Source organism: Pungitius pungitius, chromosome 4 (genome assembly GCF_949316345.1).
Source record: "Pungitius pungitius chromosome 4, fPunPun2.1, whole genome shotgun sequence".
NCBI classification, from domain to species: domain Eukaryota; kingdom Metazoa; phylum Chordata; class Actinopteri; order Perciformes; family Gasterosteidae; genus Pungitius; species Pungitius pungitius.
This window is the reverse complement of record NC_084903.1, coordinates 21,178,447-21,206,390: the sequence shown is the minus strand read 5'-3', so window position 1 is coordinate 21,206,390 and position 27,944 is coordinate 21,178,447. Positions and strand designations below refer to the sequence as shown.

The window sequence follows — 27,944 nt, the reverse complement described above, 5'->3', positions numbered from 1 at the left end:
GTCTTCGTTTCCTCGGCTCGACCAGTGAGGTGAAAAACATGACTCACACGCAGTCAGCAAACATGTATTTGGGCCAATGACTGAGTGTGTGTGTGTGTGTGTGTGTGTGTGTGTGTGTGTGTGTGTGTGTGTGTGTGTGTACACAACGAGAGAGAGTGGGAGACGTGGCGCGTCCGTCGCAGACCCACATTAACGGTATCGTGAGTCATCGATGGGAGCCGGCGCTAAAACACACAAAGAGACAAAAGGCAGGAGTTGCAGATGAGACACGACGCGCCCGGAGCATCGGAGGGACTTTACTTTTGTATCGACTCCCCGTTTCACAATCGTCAGGGATACCAGCACAAGGCCACAGATTCCCACGGGCAGCTTGTCGTTCTGAGGTGCGTGTGTGTGTGTGAGGAATGCGTCTCTACTGGTTCTGTGATTTAAGTGGAAAAGTAAGTGTGTGTGTGTGTGTGTGTGTGTGTGTGTGTGTGTGTGTGTGTGTGTGTGTGTGTGTGTGTGTGTGTGTGTCTTGGCAGGCCAGTCGGATCCGGAGCCGCGTCTCAAACGCCGTTTTAGATCTTTAGATTTCCTCTTTACTGCCACTGTGTGCGCTGCCATTTAACAGCTCCCATTAGCAGAAACGACACCTGCAATAAGAACTCCCCCCGCCCCCCCCCTCTCTCTCTCTCTCTCTCTCGCGGCAGTTGGGTCTTAATCTGTGAATTTACATTCACGATCCTCCGGTTCGCCGTCCGGAGCGCTGATGAAACCCGTCAATCACAAGGAAATGGGGCCCTTCTACAAAAACTGTTTTATTGATTTATTAACAACTGTACACGTCTTTTCAGTGCCGAACAGCATTTGCTACATACTTTGGTGTGATTCAGGGGGCCGCTCCTTTCACTCCTTTACATCTTTTTTTTCTTTTGTGGGAAACGCAGGTCTCAGGAACACGGAGCACAGCCCGGTTACTTGCTGTTGTCACGCGGTCGTCACGGGGGGGGGGAGACGCTCCAATGACTTGTGTTTACATTTTAAGTGCCATTTCCTGCGTCCTCGCGACCGCCAACCAAACATTCCAGGAACATCGATAAGATACAAAAAGGGCAGAAGGATTCCAATAGTGCAGCTTGAACCGTTTGAGTTTAGTCTCCCCGTCGCCAAGGAATCAACGGTGCAATTCAACATCCACATTGAGTCGAGTTAGCAAAAAGCACATTTTCATTCAGTTTGTGCCTGCTGCCAACTGAGGTCCAAGGGTTAAGCCAAACACGAAACGTCCCCCCCCCCCATCTCCCACAATCCAACAAGGTAAAACAAACAGGGAGACGGCACAGACAGAGCAGTACACTTTAAAAAAAAAAAAAAAAAGGTCTCTCGTTATATAATAGGAATTAAATTTACATCCATTTCTTTTCCTGAATCAGTGTCCCGCTCCGTCCCACAGTGGTCCAAACCAGCCGAGTCTCTGCCGGAGTCAGAGGACTCCACGTATCCATTGTCCGGTAAGAGCACTGTGACAAAAAGGCCTTTTAAAAAAACTCCACAGAACGTCCTACTTACAAGTGTCATGCTCCTCGGCTTGATTTCTGAAAAAAAAAAAGGTCGGCTCGGAGGATGTGCTTTAAGAAAATCAAGGATAAAATTGTTTAAAAGTTCTAACCTATGTTCTGCTTTCCCACTCAAATATCAAGGCATAAGACAGAGTGGGATATTGATCACAAGTACACCCAGGACATGAAAATATATATATATATATATTTTATAATATATATAAAGGGTCTTTTTATTTAATCCGATATGTACACTTTTCACAGGACGTCTGGGGGAGGCGAGGTTCTCAAATGAAGCGCCGCTTCATCGGGTCGCACCCAAATATTCTCAGGGGCGGCAGAGGAAAAAAAAAAATCACAAAAATGTGTATCCCAAAAAAAAAAAAAAAAAAAGTACAGAAAACCTTCTTTCCAGCACGGGCATCGTTCTGTCGACAGCTCCATCGATCCCCACCGTGTGCTTCATGTCGGCGCGGCGTGGTCCACGCCTCTCATCGGTGCCACCAGGAGCCTCCTCCCGCTCTAGTAGATGACCTCGTACACGGTGGCCTTCTTGTCCCCGGATCCTGTCACGATGTATTTGTCGTCCGCCGAGATGTCGCAGCTCAGGACGGAGGACGACTCCTTCGACTGTGGAAGTAAGAAAAGAAACTAATCCGAGGAGGACGCCATGATTCGCCTGATGAATAGCGGGCAGTTTGGTGTGTTTACGTTTACAGTTGAATTAGCACAAATGCCTTGTTGCACCACACATGCAGCCAATCTGGTTTCCGGAGACATTTTATTAAAAAATAAACAGATTTGTCTGCGATTATTTTTCTGTCCATTCCAACATATGCTAATTGGAAAAGTACTAATGCTCATAAACCGATACGTTTGGCAATAGTCACACTGGTGTTTTACATATTTACCGTTTAAATTGGTTGTGAAATCCCTTTCCCTTATTGTTTTAGGAACATGAAGGTACCTTTATTATTTGTGTGGGTGTTATGGTTACCTGGAATATGCTGGCACCGTAAGGAGTCCTCCAGGCATTCAGCAGGTTGTCCTTCCCTGTGCTCACAAACCATTTACCTGCAAACATCAAACAGACGAGAATGAGGTCAGCATGCAGGAGATTCCTTCTCACGCCAACGCAGCCGTCCAAGCGGATGTTAAAATGCACCAGGAGTCAAATTCAAAAGGCCGTCCCATTATGTCTTGGAATAGAGTCACAGCAAGCCTCTAACCCACGACATCAGCTAACTAGAGACAAAACGTATTTTGGGGGGTAAATTACATTACATTAACAATCATAATGAAGACGACTCACTGTTTCCCCTCCGATAATTATTTAAATCACCCTCCGATTAATTACCCAACTGACTAGTTGGGTAATAATTTAATTAGCGGCAGCGAGAGCCCCCGAAGCAGCGAGTGTCGTTTGAATTAACCAGTTCTGCTGAGGGGGTCTCGTGAGGAGAAATTAAAACGGAGCGAGCCGATAGCGAGGCCTCATTTGTCTGCGACTCGACGCCAGCTGGTCTGCCCAGCGGGCACAGCGCCGCGCGCCGGGGAAGCAAATTGAAATGCGCATGTTGTCACGAGTGGAGCCAGTCACTGACCACAGTAGGCGAACTTGAGCGAGAGGACGCAGCTTTCGTGCAGGTGCAGCTGGTACTTGTCGGGCTTGGTGTGGTGAAGCACCTCCACGTTGCTGCTCTCCATGCCCACCGCCAGCCATTCTCCAGTGGGGCAGTAGCCCAGCGAGAAGATCTGCGCCAAGGAAACAGTATTTGGTTTTTAAAACCAAAAGGACGGCTCATTCTGTGTGTCTTTCGACACCTGAGATGTGGTCATATTTTTTTTTTGTTACCTGCGAGGTGAAGTCGTGTTGCTGGAGCTGTCGGCCCTCCCTCAGATCCCAGGAGCGGACGGTGTTGTCCAGCCCTCCGGTCCACAGCTTGGTGCCATCGTGGGAGATGTCGATGCAGCTGGCTCCGTCTGTGTGGCCCTGGAACTGCCTGGAACGCAGAGCATCAGGTCAGAAACAGAGGGCGAAGGCGTCCGTCTTCTTCTTCTTCTTCTTGCAACACCATGAGCTGCGCCTCAATCTCTCGGTCAGCGTTTCAAACAAACCCAAATTGGTCAGAACAACAGAAAGCACCGACCTCACGAGGGTCTGGTTGTGCAGATCCCACACGGCGATGTTTCCGTCCGAGCAGCAGGAGAAGCAGACCTTGGCGTCGGGGCTGATGGCCAGCGCGTAGCAGGCCGGCGCCGAGGAGGTGAGCTCGGCCTTGATGCGCGGCGTCTGGGAGGCCAGGTCCCAGATGGTCAACGTGCTGGCCTCGCCGCCCACTATCAGGGTGCGGCCGTCGGGCAGGAGCTTGCAGGAGCGGATGTAGTTGTCCCGGTTCTGGAAGGCAGACGCGAGTCGTCACCATCGGGGGCGTCACTTGAAACGTAAAACACGTCGATCCCCCACCTCCCCCACCTCCCCCACCCCCCGTCCCTACTTGAGACTCCGGGGGGAGCCGTTCTTTGACAAGTGAAGTTTGTCAGGCCGCTGCAAGTGTGTTTTTTGTTGCGTTACGGTGAAGATGTGGATGTCGGCTTTAACGAGAGCGGCAGGGGGAGAGCGTGGGGCAGCAGCTGTTGGCCGGGCTCCAAGAGAGCAGGAAAAACAGATCAATAAGAGCGTGGAGGCTCTTGGCCGGATTAAAGCAGCACACCGACGGCTTTATAAGACCCGACTGCACTCTGGACGCACCTTAAGGGTTTCGAGGGCCACACGAGTTGAATGGCATGAAGCCACAGTATCGAAATGAGAAATGGGAGGCAGTTGGGAGGAAGTAATGAGCTGCGTAGTGGCAGGCCGGGGTCAGCCAATCAGAACGTCATTACTCAGCAGCCGCTCTTTCTCTCACCAAGGATTATTTCAGCACGGCAGTGAGACGCTTTGCCGAATTACTCACATCCCCTGTCTGTTGGGATCTGGAGTCAGGATTTGATGCTCAAAAACAATATAGGAATAAAGGAAGCCGCTTGCAGGCACCCCGTGAAATGAGTGCATTTTGTTTCTGAAACATCTGCATTAATAAAACCGATCTAAAACTCTTTGTATAAAAACAAATCAATTAAAAAAAAAAAAAAACAGGAACGGAGAAGTTCTCTACCAGGCAGTCGAGTTGAGACACTGGGCTCTTGCTTCCTGGTTGGCTGATGTCCCAGATCTTGACACAACCCTTGCCGCCGGTGTAGACGTGACGCGTGGGGTTGCTGATGGTGACGGCGCACACCACTTCCCCGTGGCTCAGCGTGTTGATCTGGCGAGCGTGGCGCGGGATGCCCGGGCCAATCAGGGCATCTGGAGGGAAGGGCACGGGCTGCATCTGACCGTCGGCACTAACGTGAAAAGAATAAGCTCTGCAGGGGACAAATGAAGGGAAGTGTGGTCAGTTTGAGCCCGGATGCCTGCACGCTCGCTCGTTATTAAGCTAAATCCTTAAAAGTCCAGATACTCACGGTTTCCCCCCAGAGATGGACGTGAGGCTGGCGGGCAGGCCCGGAGCTCTCATGTGAGAATGAGGGTCAAACCCCGCCTGCATGACCAAAAACAACCGGGAGTCAACAAGCAATAACATGCAAAGATGAACTAGACTAAGCTTATATTCTAATTAGAATGTATGCCGCACTTTAACTGCTAAGGCCCCGAGGGACCCTACAACCATCTTTTCCAGGCAAATCCCTTGAAAGGCGCAGACTCAGCATCGCCGCATACAGAGAAGCTTTACACAAGGCTACAACACCCCGCTTGCTAATGCTAATGAACGCCTGGAAGATCCTCAAACACGGAGAGGCATTTTATTTTAAAAGCCTTCAGAATGCTAACTAACCGACATCAAAGAGCTAGGCCGTCTTTGCACCATCTCGTTATATACACATAACAAGCCGCAGCCAGCCAAGCAGAAATATTCACAATGAGTTGCGGAAATAATGCTTAAGTTTCTCAAAGTGGTTTTTGCAAACAGATTCTACAACCTACAGCTGCGGAGGATAATTCACACAGAGTTTAGGGGGATGGTTTTAGTGTCAAAACAGATGAAATATATGTGAAGAGGAGCACATTTGGATTCATAAATTCTACATGGAAGCTGAAATATTTACAATCGGTGAGCGTCCATAGGCGGCTGCAGCAGCTGCACTCATCTGTGGGGAGATGAGACCTGGGTAGACGCCCGGGCTGGTCAGGGACCCGTTCATCTCATGGTGACCCATCATCGCAAACGGGGAGGCGTAGGAACCCGCAATGGACAGAGGTGTACGCAGGGCCGGGGCAGCTGGAGGAGAGAGAGAGAGAGATTAATGAAAGGAAACGTCTGAAAACAGAAAACTGTGGTTCATTACAGATACTGTGATACGATCAAAAGCTCCAGAGCTACGGCTAATGGATTTTTTCATTTCCAAGGTCATGAATAAACGTTCAATCTAATCATTATTCTACCCTCAATTCCTCTGAAGATAAGCTTCTTCGTTCATTGTCTGGTCTATAAAACATCACATGGCCATCGCATATCACTAGGCTCCATTTAATTTTGATTAATTTATTATTAACTCGAGGTAATGCACACGTTGCGCATCCTTGGTGAGGTATAAGCGGAGCTGTTCTCATACCCAAGGCCTCCATGCCGGGCGGTTTGCCCATGCTGAGGGGCCGCAGTCCCGGAGTGGTGCTGGTCCCTGCCGTCGGCGCCTCGTTCCTCGGAGTCGGTGTGTTGGACTTCAGGCTGGGTGTGGACGACTTGTCGTTCTAAAGGCAGAAGTAGTCTTTAATCTCCGGGTGACGGAAAAACACCGGTTCAATCTGACTCAAGGTAATCCCATCTAACGCAGACACTTCATTAGAGTCGGCTCACGGCCGTAAAGGGCGACCGGGCAAACAACACGGTGACCCCGTACACAATTGATCCATCTTTCTTTGCAGACAGAGTAAGAGGAGTGGAAGTCTTAGTCTGGACACACACACACACACACTGAGGAATGGAGGGGGTCTGGGTGTCAGATGTGGAGGCTGGTGATGTGGACATTAAGTCCATCCTAATCCTCAGAGAAATGGTTTATGTAAAACCGATGATTGAGGATTGCCTGGTTAGCGAGAGCTTGGGTATTAAAAGGGGGGGGGGGGAAACGGGGAGAGGATGAGGCGGAGCAAGAAAAGACAGAGACAGCAGTTCCCTCGCTGCTGTGTCTCTGGGTTATTTATAGCCTCGGGCCCAGGAAGAAATGACCATTTATTGGGTGAGCCATAAAAAGGAGATTGAGAGGACTGAGCCACAGGGTTTTATTTCACGAGAGTGCATCTCTGGCCCTTCAAGCCCCTCGTGGCGGCCAAGTGCTAAGCCCCCCCTGCGCATTAGTCCTGCACACAAGACCCCCCACTTGACAAATGCCCTTTAGTCTGTCAGTTAGCCCCCTCTCTCCCCCCCCTACCCATATTTCATCTTCTTCGCCAGGCCTGTCTCCGTGGTGTCACTCACGTGGGCGTGGTCCTTTGCTTTGGAGGACGGCGTGCTGCCCGAGGAGGCGACGGAGGCGGGGCTGTTGGGGGCGGCGTCCTTCTTCAGGACGCGGGATTTGTCCAGGCCGTTTTCCGGGGGCGAGTGAGCGGGGCTGACTCGAGGGGTGGCCGGGTCCTGCAGGGTCAAAAAAAAACGCACACGCAGACAGAGAGAGAGCGAGACTGAGCAAACAGAGCGGAGGAAAGCACACCGGCATGTACATGTAGGTCAAACAAACCGGGGCCTCCTGTGCAAACACAGATAAATATACCTGTGCTCACACACACACACACACACACACACACTTTTCATTCACCTGTCACTCCTTTTTGTCTTTGTATTACTTTCTGGATGAATAGCCAAAGAAATACAACAAGTTGAGCGCACAAACACACTCACACAACCAATATTATGACAGACTTTTTGGCAAGGCTTGGGGGGGGGGGGGGGGGCGGAAAGGTGTTAAAAAATTCGACAGACGCATGGCCAAAGAGCGCCGTGTTTGGTCTGCAGCGTTCGCGGCTCAGTTCAAACAAAAGGCTTACTTCATTGGAGACGTCCACCACCAAGTCGTCACTCTTGTCTCCGTCGCTGTCCTGGAAAACAAGAGGAGTGACATGCTTGACGTTACATTTCATTATTTCCCAATAATTACAACTAGCGTTTCCTGCGAAACGTTGGTTGTGTAACACGGCTCTAGTTGAAGGTGCAATTAATTAAAAATGATGTAAAAAAAATAAGATTTCTTTAAAGGAATCAAGGAGGGTTCTAGCTTAGAATGAAATGGGAATTAATCAGTTAAAAGTGTACCAAATAGACACTTTTGTGAGAAAGCCCAACGTAGTAAACAAGTACAATCAGAAAGCAGCTCGGGATCCCGCCCACAGCCTCAAATAAACACTCACATATCGGCTCATGCTGTCTTTGTCGTCCACTTTGCGTTTCTTGGAGTCGAGGCTGTAATCTGAAGATCCGCGGTGCTTCTCACTCGCCGCCCGCAGGCTGTCTGACGGCGACACCGAGTTATTCTGCCAACGACAACAACAACAACATGCAGCAAGACGAAGTCAGTTCCCTTCGGAGTGAGGCTCAACTTTTGCGTCTCCGCATCCTCGACGTAGCGCATCGGAAACATGATCCAACCCGGTTTGGAGCCCTCCTGACATGAAGTAACTAACAGAGTGACTCTTGAATGAATAAACGAATGAATAAAAAGCCTAAACAATGCCCCGACAGCGCGTGACCCTCATTCAACTGAATATGTGTCAGCTTTAATGAGGCAAGTCCCTCTGAACCCAGAGCAGCCGGAAACGAAATGCTGCGCTTAAGTCCAGGCACGGCTTCGCAGCCTTTCCCCCCCCCCCTTTTTGGCAGAGCAGTGACAATATTGACTGTAAAGCTAAAACACACAAGTGCTCCTGCACCGAGCCGGGCTGATCCGGGGCAGAAGGTGCAGACGAAGGATTCTGGGACAGCTTAGTCCCGCCGCCGCCGCCGCTGCCAAGGCAGCGGAGCAAGGAGGTAACAGGCGAGGCAGCTGAGCAAACCCACAAAGCGCCTCCGGAAGACAAAAGGCATGAACTCGCGAGCAAGGTGACACGCGGGGCAGAGCGAGGAGAGCTGCAGGGGAAATGTGAGGTGGGAGCAGAGTGCGGCGTGGGATATTTGGTGTACACGCGCTGAAATCTAATCCCCTTGTAGACCCCATTCGCGGTGACCTGGTCCGGGACACGCTCGGAGCCACGTTAACAATTCAAAACCAAGCAGCTTACATTCCTGACTGTGTGTTCGCCCCGTGAAATAAAACGAGTGACCAAAAATATGTCCACCATGAGACTGCACGTGACTGTCCGGGACTCCGGTCCCTCGAGTGTGGCCGTGGCGCATGCTCTGTGACTCAATGCCAGAAAACAACGCCGCGGGTTCATGACAATAAACCACAATGGAACAAAAAAAAAAAAAAAAAAGAAGGAAGGAAGGAAATAGAAAGGCCTTTGAAGGAACCTGGACAAGAGTGCAATGTGAAGAACACAAAGAGGATGTTGCCAGCAGAGAAAAGACCCGTAAAAGAGGCAAGAGTGACAAAATAAGAAAGACAACAGGAAAGGAACTTGGCAAGCCATGAGAGCGGAGCCGTGTGGAAATGAGTTCGCCCCACTAGTGGGAATTCCTGGACAGGCTGCCACTCTCTCAGAAGCTGCAAACGAGGTTTTTGTAGCCTGGGCACTGGTGTGTGTGTGTGTGTGTGGGGGGGGGGGGGGGGGGGGGGGGGGGGAGAGGTTGCACTGCCAAACAGGGAGGCGGTGGGGTGAAGGCGAGCAATCCCTCCGGCCAGCCAGCGCTGGCAGGCTGCTCAACAGATGCCTGCCTTCATCAGAAACAGACCGACACGGAGGGAGAAGGAAGATGTCCCACTGCAAATGACGGGAGGAGAAAGACGACTCTGAAAATTCCTTCTTTTTTTTTTTTTTTTTTTTAAAAGGACCTTAGCCGAGGAGAGTGTGAAGATAAAAACACTGAGGTTGGACAGATAATGGCGCTCTTTCTGCCATGTCCACATCCCCTCTTGTTAGATCAGAATATGGAGATGTGTGCGTGAGCTCGGTGCGACGCGGCTGTCCGACCGACTGAAATCTCCTGCAGCGCCGCAGCCCGTCTGTGCGTCTGAGCCCGTGACCTTTAGAGGATTGCTTGGACTCAATAACCCCGCAGTTGCCTCCAGCTCTCGTATCAGATGACCTGAGACAACATGACAGGAAGACTGTGTGCGCGTGTGTGTGTGTGTGTGTGTGTGTGTGTGTGTGTGTGTGTGTCTGCGTGTGCACGCCGTGGAAAGAAGAGATGGGGAAGGGTGGTTAGGAGATCAGGTAAGGCAGTACTGGCAGCCGCTCGTCACCATACGAGGCGGAGGGGGGGGGGGGGGAGTTTTGGGTTCCCTTCAGACATGAGTGGTCCCATTCAGGATGACCAGTCAATGGGAACTCAATCTGGCCGAGCAGATCCAACAGAGCGCTACGCTCCAGTTAACTGAGATCTTTAAGCCAGTCCAATAAACAGGGACTTTAACATGAGAAGGAGTCGAGAAAGAGGGGCAGATATGACAGATAGGAAGAAGAGAGCAGAAAATGGGTTAGATTAGGGGACCCAGTGAATCCTCTAAAGGGCGAGCGAAAGAAGACTCAAAGTCGCTTTTAATTGTGCTGAAATGAAAAGGAGGTAGGAGACTAATAATCCTCGCCCAGTGATCCGAGTCACTTTCCACCTGGATTAGAAGGCACTGGCTTATTTGGACAGACTTCATTATAGCACGCCCCACCCCCTCCCCGCATTAAAAACCCCTCTCGTCTTCCCACATGGAAAGCACGGATTCCTATTGAACAGTGGGCTTAACTCTACGTAAAGCACACCTAATCACCACACACAGTGAGCCAGGTAGAGACACAGATGAGGAGGAGGAGGAGGAGGGTCAACGTACCGTGCTCGACTCGCGCTCTTTTGGAGGATGGTTCAGAGGCAAGTGGAAAGATGAGGGGCCAGGAGAGAGACAAGCAAAAAAAAAAACACAAATTATTATGGCCGTCACCACGACTGCCTGCACTCAAATCAGATAACAGTTATTCAGTTATTACTCGGCCAAAAGATTACTTTCCCGCAACGCTTCCATTTTTGTTTTGTTGTCTGCGTTTAACAGAATAGTTTGGGGGTTGGAACTGGCGGTGCAGAGAAGAAAAAAAATACCTGCCTGTGTTTATTATTAGTAGACAGGATGTTTAACCTCTGACCTTCTGGAAAAGTGCTCTAGGACATCTGGAGCAAATCCATTCGTCAATTATTTAACAACGTTTACGACTGCGGCCTTGATGACTCTTTTATTAATGGACTTGACAGCTAATGTCCAACTAGCACAAGGACATCAATGGCTTGTAACTGATCAATAAAAGAAACACGTTACAGCTTATAAACTCTTCACATGAATGGAGTTATTGTTACTTTAGTGTGTTGTTTCTCATAGCACAAACAAGGTTGTAATTCTTTTATATTTGAGCAATATTAAGAATTACACTTCCAATAAATGACTTCAGCAATGAAATCCCCTCCAACATCTGGAGTTAGTATTTCTACACTGAACTGTTTCCTAATGCTGGTCCAAACTAAACATGTTTTCATGTCAAAACCTCAGTGAGGCCACAATCACACACACACACACACACACCTGGTAAAAGTAGGTTTGGGCAAAACCTTTTATATCTAAAATGCTGCAGTTAGTGTGTGTGTAAGTGTGTGTGTGTGTGCGCGTGTGCCAGGCAGCAATGCTCACCTCGGTGCTCCAGGTCGTGGTGGTTCTTCTCATCCTTCACAGGCAGGTGGGCCTGGCTGCCGATGGCACCCAGAGCCAGCAGGCCGGAGCCGGCGCCCGTCACGGGGGGCATGCCGGGCGGCTGCAGGCCTGAGGGGTGGGGGGGCAGCTGGACGGGGGGGCCGTGGGCGGCGTGGGAGAGGTGCTGGGCCTGAAGCTGCTGCTGCTGCAAACAGAAAAAACGCAGGGGAGACAAGACAGAGGACAAGTGGGTCGGCTGGGAAGTGCATCGGTGAGTGACCGCTCTCTACTCATGCATTAGAGCTGGCTTTGACAAGATTTAGTTCTGGGCCAAACCATTTATGCACAACAGCAGACTGACGGTGACTGCCACCATGCTGATCCAGCTCACGCACTGTCTGAGGGGAGAGCGCCTTCTGCTCGTAGCGGCAGATGCACAGCGTGCTTACGCAGAACACGTTGCTACTTTTTTTTTTTAAAAACACTAGCTGGCTTATTTATTACATTTCACTCAAAGAACCAAGATGGCAGTGCAAAGCAGGGCTGTGAGGTATTCAGATGATTGGTCACGTTTCACCAACAGTCAAAAACACAAGTATAGTGTCCACAGAAGGAATGAAAACATAGAAAAGGCGGCAAATCAGGAGGAGCTGGAAGCAGAGAATATTTGACGTTAAGGCTTGACAGTGCGGTTCTTAAGAGCCCCCAGGTGCATCAGAACCCTGCTCATTAGAACCCTGCTGCAGTGTTTCAAAGAGTGGGTGGACCACCGTATTCATGGTACGAGACCTTTACGCCTCTGGTCGCCAGCGATGATACTGGCCGCTCTTTTTTTTTTTTTTTTACTCTCTCCCAAACCAGCGAGTTTAGGTCACAGTTGGTTCGGTTAGAAATCAATAGGTCTACACCTGAACAAAAAAAACAACAAAAAAAACTCGAAAGCTTTCAACACTCGACGCAAAACACGCCTGCTCCTCCAGCAAAATGCTGTTAAACAGACACAGTGGAGAGAACACACACACATATCCACGGCCTCTTGGGAAGTGTGTGTGTGTGGGGGGGGGGGGGGGGGGGGAGAGGCAGCCAGAGAGGAGCTAGTAGATAGACAGGAGTTAAATAGCCACTCAGGCAAGAGGGAAGCAAGTGCTTTAAAACAAGGTTAAATAACACTTAGCACATCCATCAACTGCCTCTCCAAAGAAGGAAAAAAAAAAAAACATGATTGCTATTCTGCTGGCTGGGTAGAACTTCAATAGCCTCATCCATACATTCATTACATAAAATGGAGAAACTAGACGAGCGTATATATCTAGTGGCGTACCACATTTAAAGCTTTATTTAGCAGCTGGCCATTATTCAGTCAGCTCATTATGTCGAGCTGGACCTGAACTCGTACGACGGGGTAGAAGCAACTCAAGGGCTGCATTGTTAATCGATATTGTATTGGTGTGGCGAGCAGCCTATTTGCTGAGGAAAAGGAAAAGTGGGTGGAAAGAAAGAAAAAAAAAAAAAAAAAGTGTGAGTGCGAGCGAGGGGCAGCCAGAACAAGAAAAGGAGGGAGAGGCAGAATGAGAAAACAACAAGAGAGGGATTGAGCCACGGACGTCCCTATTGAGTGTGCCTAATGAGGAAAAGCGTGCAGGGATCATTATCAAGAAGCCTCATTAACGGGCTACGGCTGAGGAGAGGAGGCGAGGAGAGACGGGGCGGGGGAGGGGGCGGGGGGGGAGACGGGGGAGGGCTGTGGCGCGGGGGAGAGAGCAAAAAAAAAAAAATTGCTTCCAATTCAACATTCACGAGTAAAGCGCTGGCTTCCTTTCACACTTATCTTTTTTCATTATGTGTAAATGCCGCCACAGCTATGGCAACTTCCACAGGAAACAGGCAATTAAAGTTAACTAGGCGAGGCTGGCTCCCTGCAGAACCGGACTGTCAGGTGGAACGAGCGTCAACAGCACCGGCGCAAACCAGCTGCCTTAATAAGTCTGGCAATGAGCGCCACATTAGCTACTTATCCTGTGCTTTACGACAGCTTCATGGGGGAGTTGGGGGGGGGGAGCTAGACTACATCATTTTGCTAGAGAAATGAGTGTTTTTTAGGGGCTAGAAATAACATTATCTGAAACACCTGAGAGAAGCAGACATAAAAAAAAGGACAGGATGCCAAAAATACCCCAAAACACACCCAAGACATGCTTTCTTCTCCAAAAAGACACCAAGCCCCCCCCCCACCGGCCCCTTTCACAAAGACACATGTTAGACTGCCAGCAAGCAATTGAAAACACTTTGTTTTTCTTTGTTTGTTAACCTGAACACTGACCATGAAGGCTGGGTAGACACTATGAGGCGGCTGCTGCTGCTGAGTCAAAGGAGAGAGGAAGAGGAGAGGTTCAGCCAGAAATGACACAAGCAACAAAACTGAAGAAGACAATACAAAGTTAAAAAATAAAAAATAAAGTGATGTCATGAAATTGCTCGTTTTGTGCAATCCGCAGTCCAAAGTAAACAAAATAACAAATTATTCACATTCATGGACATTTTTTTTTCTTGAAAAGAATGAAATGTGTTGATTGATGACGCAGAGGCCATTTGTCACAACTGCAAGTCCAAAATGAGATTGAAACATTTGGTACAGCCAAGTCATTTACACATGGTGCTGTTCAGTCTGTCTGCTGACAGCACGAAGCTAAGCTGCTAGCGCCAACAAAGGCTACATTGACTGAACTGCATTCAATCTTTACACCATGAGCCGAGTTAGGGGCAAAGGGGAATTATAACGATCATGATGTGCTTAAATGTCTTCTTGTAAAATGTAGGAGAACTTGAATAATTTCGTTTGGAGGTGTATTTACAGTATTATAAGAGCTATGAGATTAAATTAAGACTTTAATAAAAATAATCATGACAAAGTAAAGGGAAAACGTTTTGAACTTGACTGTTTTCTGTCTCCAGTGCAAGTGAATAAAGGAGTTTGTGAAAATCAGAACTAACATGTCAGACTTGATGACAGATGTGTAGATGCTGATACGTCCCAGCATGTGTACATTAGCACACTCTTAGTTTATAAAAAGCCTACACACTCAAACTGGATGGAAATATGACCGTTTTTAATAAAGTAAATATACACATGCAAATAAAACATGCAAACTTGTGACAGAGGAGAACACTGTTGGCAAAAAAAAAAAAAAAAAAACCCAGGCAGTGTAACTTTACATTGGGTGTTCCACAGCATTTGAATAAGGGTTGGCGATGAGCAGCACACCACCTGCAACTGACTCGTTAAACATTATCAGAGTACAATGGCGGACTTCAGGAGTGCGATGCTAAAGCTCCGGTGTCAAATCACACTGCAACCCCCGTGTCGGCTCGGTCAGAACTTATGCAAAACATATTGCAGGTCGGACAAAAAACTAGTTTGGATCTTTCTCTTGGAGGCAACTTTTGTTTTTCTAGTTTAAAAACAGTGGAAGCAATTCACATTTACAAAAAAAAATAATCATATTGTACTGTATATTAACTAGTAGTTTACTCTGGGAAGCGTTAACAAGTGGTTATACGTCCTGATGACGTCATATCTCAGGCAGCTATGACGTCATCAGGCGAGTGTACTTTTACAATGGTGATTTTCATAGAAAATATGCTTTTTTAAATTGGGGCTGCGACAAAAAATATATTTGTTTTCAATCCATCCTTTCAGTCTACGAAATATGCGAAAATTGTCCAAAAGTGTCCATCTCTGTAAAAATGTCAACATTATGTCTTAGAAGTCTCCAATATGGATCAAGTGGAACCCCGCTGGGTTCATCAGTTACCTCCAGCTGGCTAGTTTAGGGGACCTTGATACAACGTGCATGTCTGGACTCGGAACCCATTTTATGATCTCGCTGCAGCAGGAAGCTGTCGGAGTCTGGCGCTCTCTGAACATCACGTTAATGACAAGAAGACCGCAGCAGCCCCCCCCCCCCCCCCCCCTCACACTGTGGGGACATGGAGATTGATCACCTGTCATGTGTCTTCGCCCCTATAATTAAAGTGGCTTTTTCATTGTGTGTGTGTGTGTGTGTGTGTGTGTGTGTGTGTGTGTGTGTGTGTGTGTGTGTGTGTGTGGCCCTGCCCACCCTTAATGATGGCAGGGTCCCTCCTGTTTCACTGAGCTGGCTGGACGAAGCGGGGGAAAAAAAAAGAAAGGAAACAGGAAGTAATTACCTTGAAAACTGGGGGTTGTGCTCCAGGCTCATTTAGCGCAATCGAATTTCGATATCTGCCTCTCATTAGACTTGACCCCTCTGACCAGCGGGGCGAGCTAACCGCTGACTAACCTCTAACTACAGAGGGCTAATCAAAAGGGTCAGCTACCCATCTGCGTACAAGCTGGCTCTCATAAAGCGGCTGGGCCAATCCTTTTTAAATAGAAGCAGATGGAAGACCAAAAATCAAGGAGAAGTATATTTCACCGGTGTGGATTTCGTGTGCGCTTAGCGTCGTGGCTACAATTAAAAAAGATCAATTACAGATTTTTGGAAGTGCAATTTTCCTCCATTAACCCAAAGAGCGCTACAGCTGCTCTAAACAAAAGATAACTGGAGAAAAAATAAAATAAAATCAGTCACGCAAACAGAATGAATGTGGCTTATGTCTTTGTCTTATGTGATACTAAACTTAACTTTTGGACTTGGTGGAAAAATAAAAGAAAGAACATGTTAAGACGACACTGTGGTCTTTAATAAACTGATGGGCATTTGGGTTATTTTCTGACATTTTATAGACTGAAAGATGCATTTAATAGTCAAGAATCAATTAGGTTAATTTGTCAATGAAAACAACCGTCGGGTTACAGCTCTAACAACAAAAAAGTAGCTAATTCAGGCGGTTTTGATCAGACTAACAGGAGTTCTCCCTTATCTGCCAACATTGTTTGGATACAGCTTAGATCTATCACCCTCTACACCGTACAAAAGTTCAGTACTGCCTACGTCCCCAGTGCTAATCTCCGACAATAACAATGCTTGTCCCGGCCTGACCTCGCTAACTCCTCCCGCCGCCGCTGCTGCTGCTGCTGCTGGGTCAGAGGTAAAGGTAAGCCCGTTAGCTGGAGCCTTTTAAGCACAGCCAAAGTGAAATCAGAGAAAGACCATAATCTGATCTCGGCCCGGACCGTGTTACTGTATGTCAGACGTTCTTTGACTCTGAGGAGAAGGGAATCAGAGCACAGCTGCTGTTATGAACTGCTCGCAGCGTGCTGACAGGTCATGGTTAACCAACAAATCAGACAAATTACACCAGTGAACACCATGTTGACAGTATCATTGCAAACTTAAATAAAAACACAATAAACCAGTGGAGACAGGGGCAAGTCTGCACAAGGGGAGGAGGCCGTGGGGTGCTAGTTTGTATTCAGTCTGAATGTTCAAATGCCACAGATATGAAAGAGATGATAGACTAGTAGCAGATTAATACACTGAGCTACTCCTTTCTCACCCCCCCGCTTTCTCTGCTGAATCTATTACCCTTTCCCACGTTATCCTTGACACACAACACTTCAGCAGAGGCGCAGAAAAGGTGAAATAAACCCATGGGCTTAAAGTAGCACGCTTAAAAAAGTCGACAGTGGAGTGCCGGACCTCCTCTATGCATGCAGTTTTGCCCCTGGCCTCAGGTCAAATGAAGTAAGAAAAGGGGGTATACACACAGTGAGAGGCAGATTGGGAAGTCCACGTACCCCGATGATCGCATTCAGCTCAGTCATCGTGACCTGCTTGGCCCGTTCAACAGCCTGAGCCACCTGCTGTTGATGCTGCAGGACACAAGAACATGGATTAGATTCATGATGAAGAATTCATTAGCACACATCCAGGCCTGCTTTACCTGCAGAAATATGCTGGAGAACGGAACAAAAGTAATTGAATCCCGCTGGGAGCAGACCCCATGAAAAGAAACTCAGTCAATTCAATAGGATGCGAAGGGTGGATGTTGGTCAATTAAATTAAATGCGCCAACAACCACCATTAAGAATTTATATCAACAATATAAGCATCATTATTACCAGCCTTATGGAAGTATTCAGCTGTCAAGACTAATTTCAGTTGCTAATGTTTAATCATGAAGGAATTCAACTGAAATCCAGGAGAGAAGACTTTGCAACGTGATGAGGGCATTTACAGGCTTGTTTTTAAACTTCCTCGCATGTTCAGAGTCACATTGCAGAGCAGCAGTCTTAATGGATGACAAACCGTTTACTATTCCATCCATTTCAATGCACCATTTTGTAGGGTCGTGCTGCTAAAGTCACTAATTTAATAACCTTTCCATGGTTTACATGATTGCTTTCCTGTCGAAAAAAAAACAAAAGAAAACAAAGCACTGCAGGCTGCTGTGACACTCACCTCTTGTGATAAGAACGGCATGATCTGAGCCAGAATTGCATTGAGACGTTTGGCAATCTCAGTCTGTAGGGAGAAGAGCGAGGAGAAGATGATTGAGTTATTGCCCTCCTGTACACTGCGTGCTACAGGCAGCACTGTAACCAAGCACTTACACTACCTGTAAAACAACAGTGTGCCTTTATGGGAACACACACACAAATCTGGATACACCCTGTATTTCTTCACTTATTTGGGGCCGCCTTAGAACAAATGTACCCCCCCCCCCCCCCCCCCCTCTCCCTCCATTAGACCCAGTCCTTATTTCATTACGAGGCTGAAATATGCTAATAACATCTGTCTGGAGAGACTGTAATGAGGGCCATACTTCATAATTACGGCCCGTGGAGAAGGGTGGGGCGGACCGAAGCAGACTGCTTAACTCTCCGCTTCTATCTATCAGAGGCCCTCTTCGGTATCGACCACACAATATTAGCTGGGTGGGTAAGCGGATACTGCAGGACTCGACGCACAAAGAGCACTTTACAGCGCTACATTTGGACAAATGGATACGCCGCGCTGCCCACCTACCGCACTTGAATGTCCCAAGACATTTTGTCCAAACCCATTTCCTTTTTTTTTTTTTAATATCTGTATTTTCCACAGAAAGAGGAGCGGAAGGAGAGGAACACAAAAGTAGAAAGCAGTATAAAAAGAGCAGGGAAGGGGGTTGTAAATGGTGAAAAGGAAGTCTGATTTGACACTAAGGTAATGTGGTTTGACTGAACCGGGGGGGGGGGGGGGGGTGAACTAATTGATTCAGAGACATTATGGGTGGACGCCCAGCAGGTGTGGGGTGTGTAGGAGGGGGGGAGGGGGGGTCCTTCCCTTGGTTTTCTATGCGCTGCTTTATTCCACCAGTATTCACCCTTAAACTTGCTTGACTGTGAAAGGTTGAAGGGGGGAACAAAAGAAGGAAGGTGGAAAAGGGGGTCAAGAGGAGCCGGTGGCCTTTTTGCGGCGCTCTCTGTGAGTGCTGCCCCCCCCACACTCCTTTTTTCATTTTGGAGGAGGGAGGACAGGAAAAGCAGGGGAGACCTTTGCTGGCCTGTCAGGAATTATCTCACAACCTCCCGTGTGACCTTAGATGTACTGTGCCCCCTCCCCTCCAAACACCCCTCCCTGCTAATCCTCACTACTCTCCTTTGTGTCCTCCTTCCTCCTCCCCTTCTCCCTCTGTTGCCGGGGCAACGCTATCTGGCACGGCTGATCGTTATGTAAATTGGGCCGGGGCCCTGACCAGAACAGCCTGTAAAATCATATTAGGCACAGCAAAGAGGCAGGTCATTAAATTGAATTTTCGGCCTGTCGATCTGATCGGCACGGGAAATTAATGAGGGACAACGGAGCGAGGAGGGGGCTGCACTGGGGGAGGAGGGGGCCTGTCAGGGAAAGAAGAAACTCTACGGAGACTCATAAACCATCATCATTAGCGGGGGCACACAGTGGGATTAGAGTGTTTCAGTATCACACCACTTCTGTGGAAATGGCAGCGAGGGGAGCAACGTGGGGCTCGTAGGAAACAGCGGTGTGCGGATACACTCGGCTATTAGAGCAACAACGTTACCACCCATCACCACCAACGGATTCCCAGAGAACCACTCCAGGGGAGGCCAAAAACATCCAGCACTCAGCTTTTGTTGTTGTTGTTGCCGCATTGTACAGTGTGATGTGCTAAAAAAAACAACAACACTGGTTTGGGGTGACGAGTTGAGAAAGGCCAGCTGGGGGACCAGATAGCCGTGTTTACGATTTCTTTCGAGGGTTCAATATTCCCCAAAACCCATAACTTCCTCTGAAATGTAGCCAAGTATCAACATCCTATAAGCCAGGAAATAAATGGAACGCGCTTCCTTTGCATCCAACGACTTGTCGTCGTCTTCTTCTTCTTCGTTTTGTCCATTTCACAGCTGCAGTTAAGAGAAAGCAAGGGCATCAACCGTAAGAGCAGTCAACCGAATCGCTCCCTTTATCGGCTACATCTTGACCTTCCGTTTCAAATCGAGCCCCTGCGCTCTGCACACGCGTGTCAGGAGGGGAAGAAAAAAAAAACAGCCACATGGTTTATTTACACAATTCTTTCACAGCCATTTGGCAGAAAAAAAAAATACTCCTAACACATCAAATCCAATGACACGCAGCACTCTTGCATTACTCCTGCTTCACTTCGGCGGCACCATTTTCCACAGTGCTTTTAGTGGCAGAGGCCGCCTGTGGGAAGAGTTTATTATCACTTAAAGCCACTGAAAACAGAAGCCTTTGAGCCAGCCGAAGCTTTTTACCGCAGCGCCACAATTACAGGTACTCAGGGTTGTCTAGCAGCACCAGAGCTTGGAGAGGCTCTCTCCCTCTCCATTGCATCCCTCCGCCAATGGTGCATTGAAAGCCATTTGGGTGTTTGTCGCTTCAGGCATTAGCCCCCCAAGTGGAGAGCAGAGTCCCTGACGAGGATTCAATTGGCGAAGTAACCAAGTGGCATATGATGGTGGTGGGTTAGGGAATTATCTCCTCAGCCAAAGCAGAGGAAGAAAGATGCACTTAGAGGTATCTTGTTCATTACAAATGCATGAGGAATATTTTGCATGTCCGTGTCATTCAATTTTAAGCGCACACACGCGCAAAACTGAAGACTCGTTTTTTTTTTCCTGCAGGGAAGCATATGGAAATGAGTTGTTTTCCAACAGATTACACTCAATTTTAAATCATCATGCACGTTGTGTGTATGGACACATCCCTTGAACCACATGCACAACTGGCGGAGTACACACATACTCGCCAAGACACTAATTGTGCAACTTATGTTCTAGCCTGGCTATCAAAATAAAGCACGTCTCACAGCCTCCAATAACCTCGTCACGCTCCCCCGAGAGAGAGAGAGAGAGAGAGAGAGAGAGAGAGAGAGAGAGAGTGAGTGTCTGCGTTCTTGTCAGTTTGTTTTGGCTTAGAGACGGGTCGACCATCATCACCTTGGCAAATAATTCCAGGAATCCTCTATAAATTATTCATTTGCACAAGCTCTTTTCCCCTCCTTCTTTCAGGATCCTCCTCCATCCAGGAAACTGACGTGACACTTCCCGATTAAGCACGTTCACAGGTTTTCGCTCATTCACTCAACAAGTGAGGAGAAGGATGGCTACGTGCTACACAAAGAGCCTACCTACAGCGCAACAAAACGACGGCACACACATAGGGGGTATGGAAACTGTTGTTTACCAAAAGAGAGAACCGAAACCAAAATGCGGGTGAGCCTACAAGAGATAAACATGGACAGTAACAGTGAAAAAAAACCCAGACCCCTTCTCTTCCACCCCAAAACAGAGTCAACGGGGCCTGTTGCTGAGGCAGCCTAATGAGCTGCGCTAATTAAAATCATCTTATTGACAGGAAGCGAGGGTGATTACCTCCACCCCGCACTCCTCGCCATCGTAAGAGACACTGTCAAAACAAATTACCGCCACAGCAACCGCACAGATCCCCTCGCTAGCAACCACCCAGCACAGCATCAGCAAAGGGGAAGCCATGTCCCTGCTGAAACTTCCATTTCTGTGGGGGTGTAAAGACAACGGTTATAATGCACTGTGCATTATGTGCATTTATTTACACGTGCGTATGTGTGGCCATCCCCCAGTTAGTTTGTTTTTTCTCAATCCAGCAATCACAAAGTGAGTTTTCTTTTATCTCTCCACATCACGATGAATCTTATACAACAGCGAAGTAATGTTGCTGCCCGCGTCCAATAACCCGGCCTCGCCCCCTCCCCGCCTACCAACAACAGGGACCCGCTAAGAGCTGCCTGTTTAGCGCTCGCTGATGTCATCACAAACACTCGTTTGGCAGGGAAGGGGGAGGGAGGGAGGGAGGTGGCAGGAATCATGCATTATTCAGAGTGCTCCGCCGACTCCAGCGGGCTTATTGATAAACAAAAGGAGATGCGCAGGAGAGGGCCAGTCGATTAACCCATTTATCCTGAAGCCTCTCACTCCTTCCCTGTCTCCATCCCCCTTGGTTTTGTCCACTGCCACCGGCATGCACCCATTACTGCCAGCTTCGCCCCCCCCCCCCCCCCCAAAGTGCATGACAGAAAAGGCGCAAGAACAGGGGAGTGGCTCCAACAGCTAGTTAGCGTGCACACAGACTCACACGCACGCGCCTGCGAGACACGTCTACACCAGATGAACTGTGCAGCGTGCTGCTGCTGCTGCTGCTGCTCCGGCCGGGCTCCCCTCCCACTGATGCCATTAACCTTCTGGATCTGAGGGCCCCCGCCCTCCTGACAGACTCCCACTCTCATACATCATATCACACAGCTAATGACACCAGGGCCATCGCTCACATCACATCGTCGGGGTACAGACAGCGGAGGGGAGGGGGTTGAAGAGGAGATTTGAGGAGGCGAAAGGTGACTGAGGGAAATAGAAGGCAAGACGGAATCAGAGAAAATGGAAAAGTGTATAAAGATTTAAAAAAAAGGAGGGGCATCTTGAGATCACGGTAATCTGTATTCCCCCTTTCAAGTGAAATGAATAAGATTATGCAAATTTCTGTTAATAGAAAATGTGGCTTCCCAGGGCTGCCTAAAAAAGGCCTCAGGTCAGCTCTTTAGCTAAACAGAGGTGTTTTGCAGCCTGTTTACACGTTTAATCTGGCTTTTGTAGAGGATCTAAGACAGTAGTTTCTGCAGCAGCAGATGTCTTATCCTAACCGCACCTAAAGTTAGCCTGCCAGGCGGCATGCCCACTCCTTAGTCAACACGCCTCAGGTAGCTACTTCATGATTCAGAGCAAACAATGCGCTGCAACTCACAACTATTTTCCAGAGTTGGAGTCAGTCACTCCTCGTTTTTTGATTTAGTCAATAAATGTCTCCAAAAGTGACACAGGAAGTGATTAATGTCGGTTAGAACCTCCATTAACCGTTTCAGCACTTCAGACTGTGAGCACACTCGTTTGGTGTTGGAAGACTGTAGGATGCGAAGAGCCATGACGGCTCAGTTCAACGATTCCTAAACATGACCAAACATCACCCGGAAATAAACCAACAAAGAAGGCTGATGTGAAGCGCGGCCACCGTTTCTATGGCTACGAGGATAAGAACGCATCGGCCCCGCTCCTGTTCTCTTCATGCCTGCAGACTACAGTAAATGACTCCTCGGGTGGTGTCGAGGGAACTGCAGCTATTTCGCCCCGATCCAATTCCTCTGTAACCGTCTCTCCACTGCAGCCCGATGCCCAGCGCCGGGTGGCAGCTGAACTAATGAGCTTTTAGCCCGGCTGGCACTGGAGAGGCAGACACCGAATAATGCAGGCGTATGTACACACACACACACACGCGGAAGGACAAACCACACAAAAAAACACATCCTCTCAGACAGCCTGCCAAATACTTCACTTTAATCTTATCAAACCATCCCCATCAGGCAGCGTGCCCTTTGTGTTGTTTAGCCTGTCAGCATTTTCACTACAGGAAGCCAGCATGTGTTTGCCTCTTAAAGTCATTTAAGGATGCGGGTAGAGGCTACGGTCAGGTAGTGGGTGTGTATTCCATAAACACTGGAGGGAGGGGGGGGGGGGCAGTATTGTTTTGGCTACACCCGGACCATCCCTGATATGGCTACATACCTGTTTGTGCATCTCAATGTTGAGCCCATAGGACATCTCATAGTACTGTGAAAGAGAGAGAAGAGAAAACATCAATACACGACAAAGCTGGCTTTAAAACTTTTTTTTTTTTTTTTTTGGTGAGTTACTTTTGCAGGTCAGACATTATGCCAGAAATGTAGCCTCATTTTGTACAACACAATAAGTAAAGCCAAGTTACTTTGGACTTTTCTCTAATGAGGAACAGATAATGTATTAGTTTATGGCAGTACAAAAAATCAATTAAAAAAACACTTGACAGGCATGACACTTTCAGCCTTCCTCTCAAGCACCCAAACAATAAAATAGACAAGCTGAATACTTGTTGCGGCACAAAGGGCGAGCTATTTTAAAACACACTGACATAAACCAAAGAGGTTGACAACTTCATGTTCTTTGTGAAACCACAGCCGGCTACTGTTCAGCTTCTCAAAAAAAAAAAAAAAAAAAAATCCAGGAGAACGCCATTACCACCACGGAAAACAACTTTCCCCGCTGATGGGTGCCAAAGGATTGTTAGCGCAACAACCGACACAAACTAAAGCCGGGCGGCTTGTCCCTCTTGGTTTATCAAACACGCTGCAATTTATTAAGAGCTACACCCACCACCTTCTGGCTAGTGGCAGGGGGAAAATAATGGTTAACCGAACGTGCTGCAGCGTTCAGTTAAAGTTGGTCTCGTCGAGTACAAACCTGATAGGCTCAAGCTAAGAGTGAGGTCTGAGTTACAACACTATTCGGTTTGGGGGAGGGGGGGGGGGTGCGCAGGCACACTGTGCAGCAGCCGAAAGAACCGTGTGTGTGTGTGTGTGTGTGTGTGTGTGTGTGTGTGTGTGTATCGAGGCACGTACTTCATTTGGCATTCATTTGATCCCCAAGGAGCGCCCAACTGAACGAGCGATGTTTTAGATTTCACCTCTTCGCTACTCTTTGATAGAAATCAAGCACCTAGCTTGGCTTTCAAGTGTTGTTTCCAGAAAATGGTTTTAAGTGCGGCCTAAGTAGAGGCTTGACATTACTCGTTACTGAGTGGACCCGACCCCGTGATATTATTGTCGGCAACTATTACTGTAATCACGGATTCACACGCAGACCTTTTTTTCACTTGACGGATGAGTCGTTTGGTCTGTAACGAGTCAAAAATAAGTCACGGAAACGTAGGTCGTGGAAAATGTTCATCGCAGTGAACAACAAAGTGATATCCTGCATGAGATTGTGCCTCCATTGCCCATATTGTGATATCAGAGGAAGCAACACTCATTTTGTGACGTGGATCTCATTGACAATCCTTGGCCCATTATCTTTATAGTGGTTCTCCCCATGGCTGAGAGTCCCTAGGTGTGTCAGGCGTGTCTGAATGACCCCGTGGTTCAACTTGGGCGAGTTAAGAAGTTAAAAATAATACGGGAAACCCTGTGATTTATGCACAAAGCCGGCGGAGCGGTCATTAACCCCCAGTGGGTCATGTCGGGTGTGTTAGGGAGGGGGAGGGGTGGAGGGTCACAAAGAGGACCCTGGAGCCTTGGAGGAGGGTCGTCACACCTCACGATCAATAGTCGGACATTTGACCCCTGCCAGAGTTTCAACAATCCCTCCCCCCCCTCGCCACGCATCCCACCTGCACCTTCTTATCCAATGAAAGCAGAAAACTGAGCGGGAGCCAATAATACCGGGTTAGAGCAAATGCTAACATGGCCTTTGCAAAGGGCCAGGGCTCGCACCACCTGCGACCGTTCACCTGAGGCTGAAAGGGGAGGACACGGCACTAAATCAGATTCATTGCTTTATGGCGACTGCTCTTACCATGACGTAGTGACGCTGCATCTCCGTCTTTTCATTGGCCAGTTTATCGTACTCCACTTTAAGACTTCAGGAAGAGAACAGATAAGAAGAAAAAAGGGGGGTTTTGTGTTATTTTAAGCTTCAATAAAAGACATTGTTGATTAGCGCGGACGTGCACGAAGCAGATAAACTGCAACACAACCGAAGCTTCCTCTTCCTTTTATTTTTCCAGGAACTGTCTACAGGAGGCTAGTGGTTACCTGTGGTACTGAGCCTGCAGGAACTGAAATTCGTCTTTGATCCGGTCACAGGACTCTGCCACAGTGAACTTGAAGCCGGGCTGCCCTGGCTGGTGAGGTGCCTGAAAAGTGCAAGGTAGGAGATAGCACAGGGGTAAATAACGTCACCACAGTTAAACTGCACATCCCAATTTAGCCTCCTGCTTCTCGATGGACTGTATTATGGGACATTTCCCTGTTTTGATGGTTCAGTTATCACATTTCCCCTGATTGGTGGAGGAAAGAGATGCTTCCACGCAGCATGTGCGGCGACAGAGGCAGGTCGATTCACGTGTCCTCTGAGTAATGTCGGGGTGAAGAAAAGAAAAAAAATCACAATAACGATGTGGGATTTCAAAAGCTAGCGGTTAACACTGAGAAATGCAGTCTGGTTGCAGCAGGAGGTGATGATCTACTTTCCCCTCCGAGTTGGACCAAAAGCTCCGATCTGCTCCCGGTTTGTCTCCCGCCAGAGTGAAGCGGCTGGGCGCAGCAGATGCGCACCATAAATAGTAAGGTGTGGATCAGCAGCTCCACTCTCACCAGCTAATTAGGCTACTTTGAAGGGCGGCGCATTTGCATCAATTTACAAACAATGGTATAAAAAAAAAAAAAAAGAGGCAGCTACTTACCGGATGCCGGCCTTGGGGATACATGTCGCGTCCTTTGGCCCGAGTGGATTCGGTGTTTTCCGTCTCCTTGCCTTCCCTTAATGCCGGTGAAGGTGCGGTAAATCACCGCCACCCCTCCCCTGTACGCGCAGGATGGCGGCGGACAAAGCCCGGTTCTCGGCGGCGAGGCGCACGCTGGAGAGTCCCCTCCTCGGCCTCTCCTTTGAACCTACACGGACAGAAAAAAAAAAAAAAAACGAGGGGCGGCTGAGGAGCTGAAGCACTTTCGCAGCAGGCGGCCGGAGCTCCTCGGGTGTTAACATCGGCAAGGAGTTCAAGCTTCATCGTGAACTTAACCGGACTGACTGGAGCTTACTCATTGGCGATATTAAAAATTAAATGGCTTTAGAAAAAACACTAATTGGGACATTACGAGTTTTATTTCATTTCATAAAATTGCTTATTTTATGTTTAAAAAAAATGAAATAATTGTCGATGATAAAGCAAAAAAAAAAACATGGATACCGGATATATGTGTTTGATCGGATGTGTCAAATTAATCCCAAAGTTGATACTTTTTTAAAAAAAAATTTTAAACAACCTCAACCTCGACGCTTTAGGATTCTCATAATTCTAACGAGTTGACTTCCACAAAGGGGAACAAGAACGCACACGGGTCGTTTCTGCTGATCCGGGGGGGGGGGGGGGGTGAAAGAAATGAGGAAAAACAAGGAGCTGCTGCTTTCAAAGTCGGCTGCCATAAAACCGCACCGCGACGGAGTCTTGTTAGCGGCTCCCCTCATGTCGCCCTTTTTTTTTTACCTTTGTCTGGGCGGATTCCTCCCCTCTCCTCTCCTCTCTTCACAGGTGAAAAAAATATGTAGTATCCAGAAACAAAAACGGTATTATCCTTCACTTGTAAGCGTCACCACTGAACGAGAAGGGGAAATGTCGGTCGCGGTTTGTATTCTTCACTTCTTCGCCCCCCCTGAGAGTCCTTTTTAAAAGGTGATCCCGAGGCGGAGAGCGTCTCTCCGTCCGGTCGGACGCTGGAAACCCCTCGATCGAGACCAGTTGTTGACGGCATACAAACTCAAAAAGACCATTAGAATCCAGCGGTAGGACGCGAGTCTTCCGGTAAGTCCAAAATGCGTTGTTCTGCGCTGAATAAACGGCTCTTTCTCGTGAAAATGTCGGCCGTTGTGAAATACACCACGAGCTCACTGGTGGGTAAACCCGGTTCCTCCGTCGCGCGCTGTACCACACACAGACTGTGCACTGACACGACGAACCGAGAGAGGGCCCCGCTTTGACCAATGGGCTTCTTCGGAGGAGTTTAGCATCACTGGCCAATCACGTCCCGGTGTCCCCCACGTGGGGGTGCCCAGCGCACGGGCGTTTTGATAGGCCCACGATGCGTGACCTCACACACGTTCGCCATTTTGAATTTGTAGTGACATTCGGCGCTTTCAACAACTTGTTCAAAACAAAAGACAATGATTTATATTTTGGTGCGTTTCAATCGGTGTTTCGGCGTTTTTAAACTGGGTGTAGATTCAGAGGGGTTTCCCTGGTGTAAACATGAATTAACCCCACTAACCAAATGTATTCTCATAAAAAGCATTAGGCTGCATGTGCGTAAATATGGGAACAATTACAAGTCCGAACCTGAACAGTTTAAAAGCTAGAATAGGAAGATCACACTTTCTGCTCTCAATTCAAGTAGAGGCAGAGAAAGAGAAATCCTGAAAAATGAGAGCTCATAGAATTCTATTTGAGACCTAAAGTGTGTAGAAGATGTGAATACCGCTTAATCTAC

The 27,944-nt window shown here is 48.2% G+C and overlaps 1 protein-coding gene across 7 annotated transcripts; it reads right to left on the bottom strand.

Moving 5' to 3' along the window:
• Positions 1–782: 782 nt before the first annotated feature.
• Positions 783–27,414, bottom strand: tle3b (TLE family member 3, transcriptional corepressor b). Of its 7 annotated transcripts, none has more exons than XM_037455854.2 (22): positions 26,948–27,414; positions 26,147–26,354; positions 25,497–25,597; positions 25,258–25,321; positions 23,437–23,481; positions 17,783–17,845; positions 17,089–17,193; positions 13,720–13,758; positions 11,400–11,604; positions 10,557–10,573; positions 7,987–8,109; positions 7,627–7,677; positions 7,061–7,216; positions 6,198–6,333; positions 5,691–5,863; positions 5,049–5,125; positions 4,700–4,949; positions 3,692–3,939; positions 3,397–3,544; positions 3,146–3,296; positions 2,539–2,615; positions 783–2,171 (listed from the first exon to the last, which is right to left on the bottom strand). In XM_037455854.2, exons 2-22 carry the CDS (start codon positions 26,168–26,170, stop codon positions 2,064–2,066), a joined length of 2,361 nt encoding a protein of 786 aa, XP_037311751.2. In that variant the 5' UTR covers positions 26,171–26,354; positions 26,948–27,414; the 3' UTR covers positions 783–2,063. The 7 variants fall into 7 exon arrangements, with proteins under 7 accessions (XP_037311751.2, XP_062417826.1, XP_062417827.1 ...); XM_062561842.1 differs by having other exon boundaries at positions 13,720–13,755; XM_062561843.1 differs by having other exon boundaries at positions 17,119–17,193.
• Positions 27,415–27,944: the final 530 nt, after the last annotated feature.

Excerpts from the sequence above, each read along its gene's own strand:
- tle3b (XM_037455854.2), bottom strand. The coding sequence starts at position 26,170 with ATGTATCCCCAAGGCCGGCATCCG. Across the intron at positions 23,482-25,257 it reads TGCAGCGTCACTACGTCATG|TACTATGAGATGTCCTATGG; the intron begins GTAAGAGCAGTC and ends TCTCTTTCACAG. Across the intron at positions 5,126-5,690 it reads CCTATGGACGCTCACCGATT|GCGGGGTTTGACCCTCATTC; the intron begins GTAAATATTTCA and ends TTGGTCATGCAG.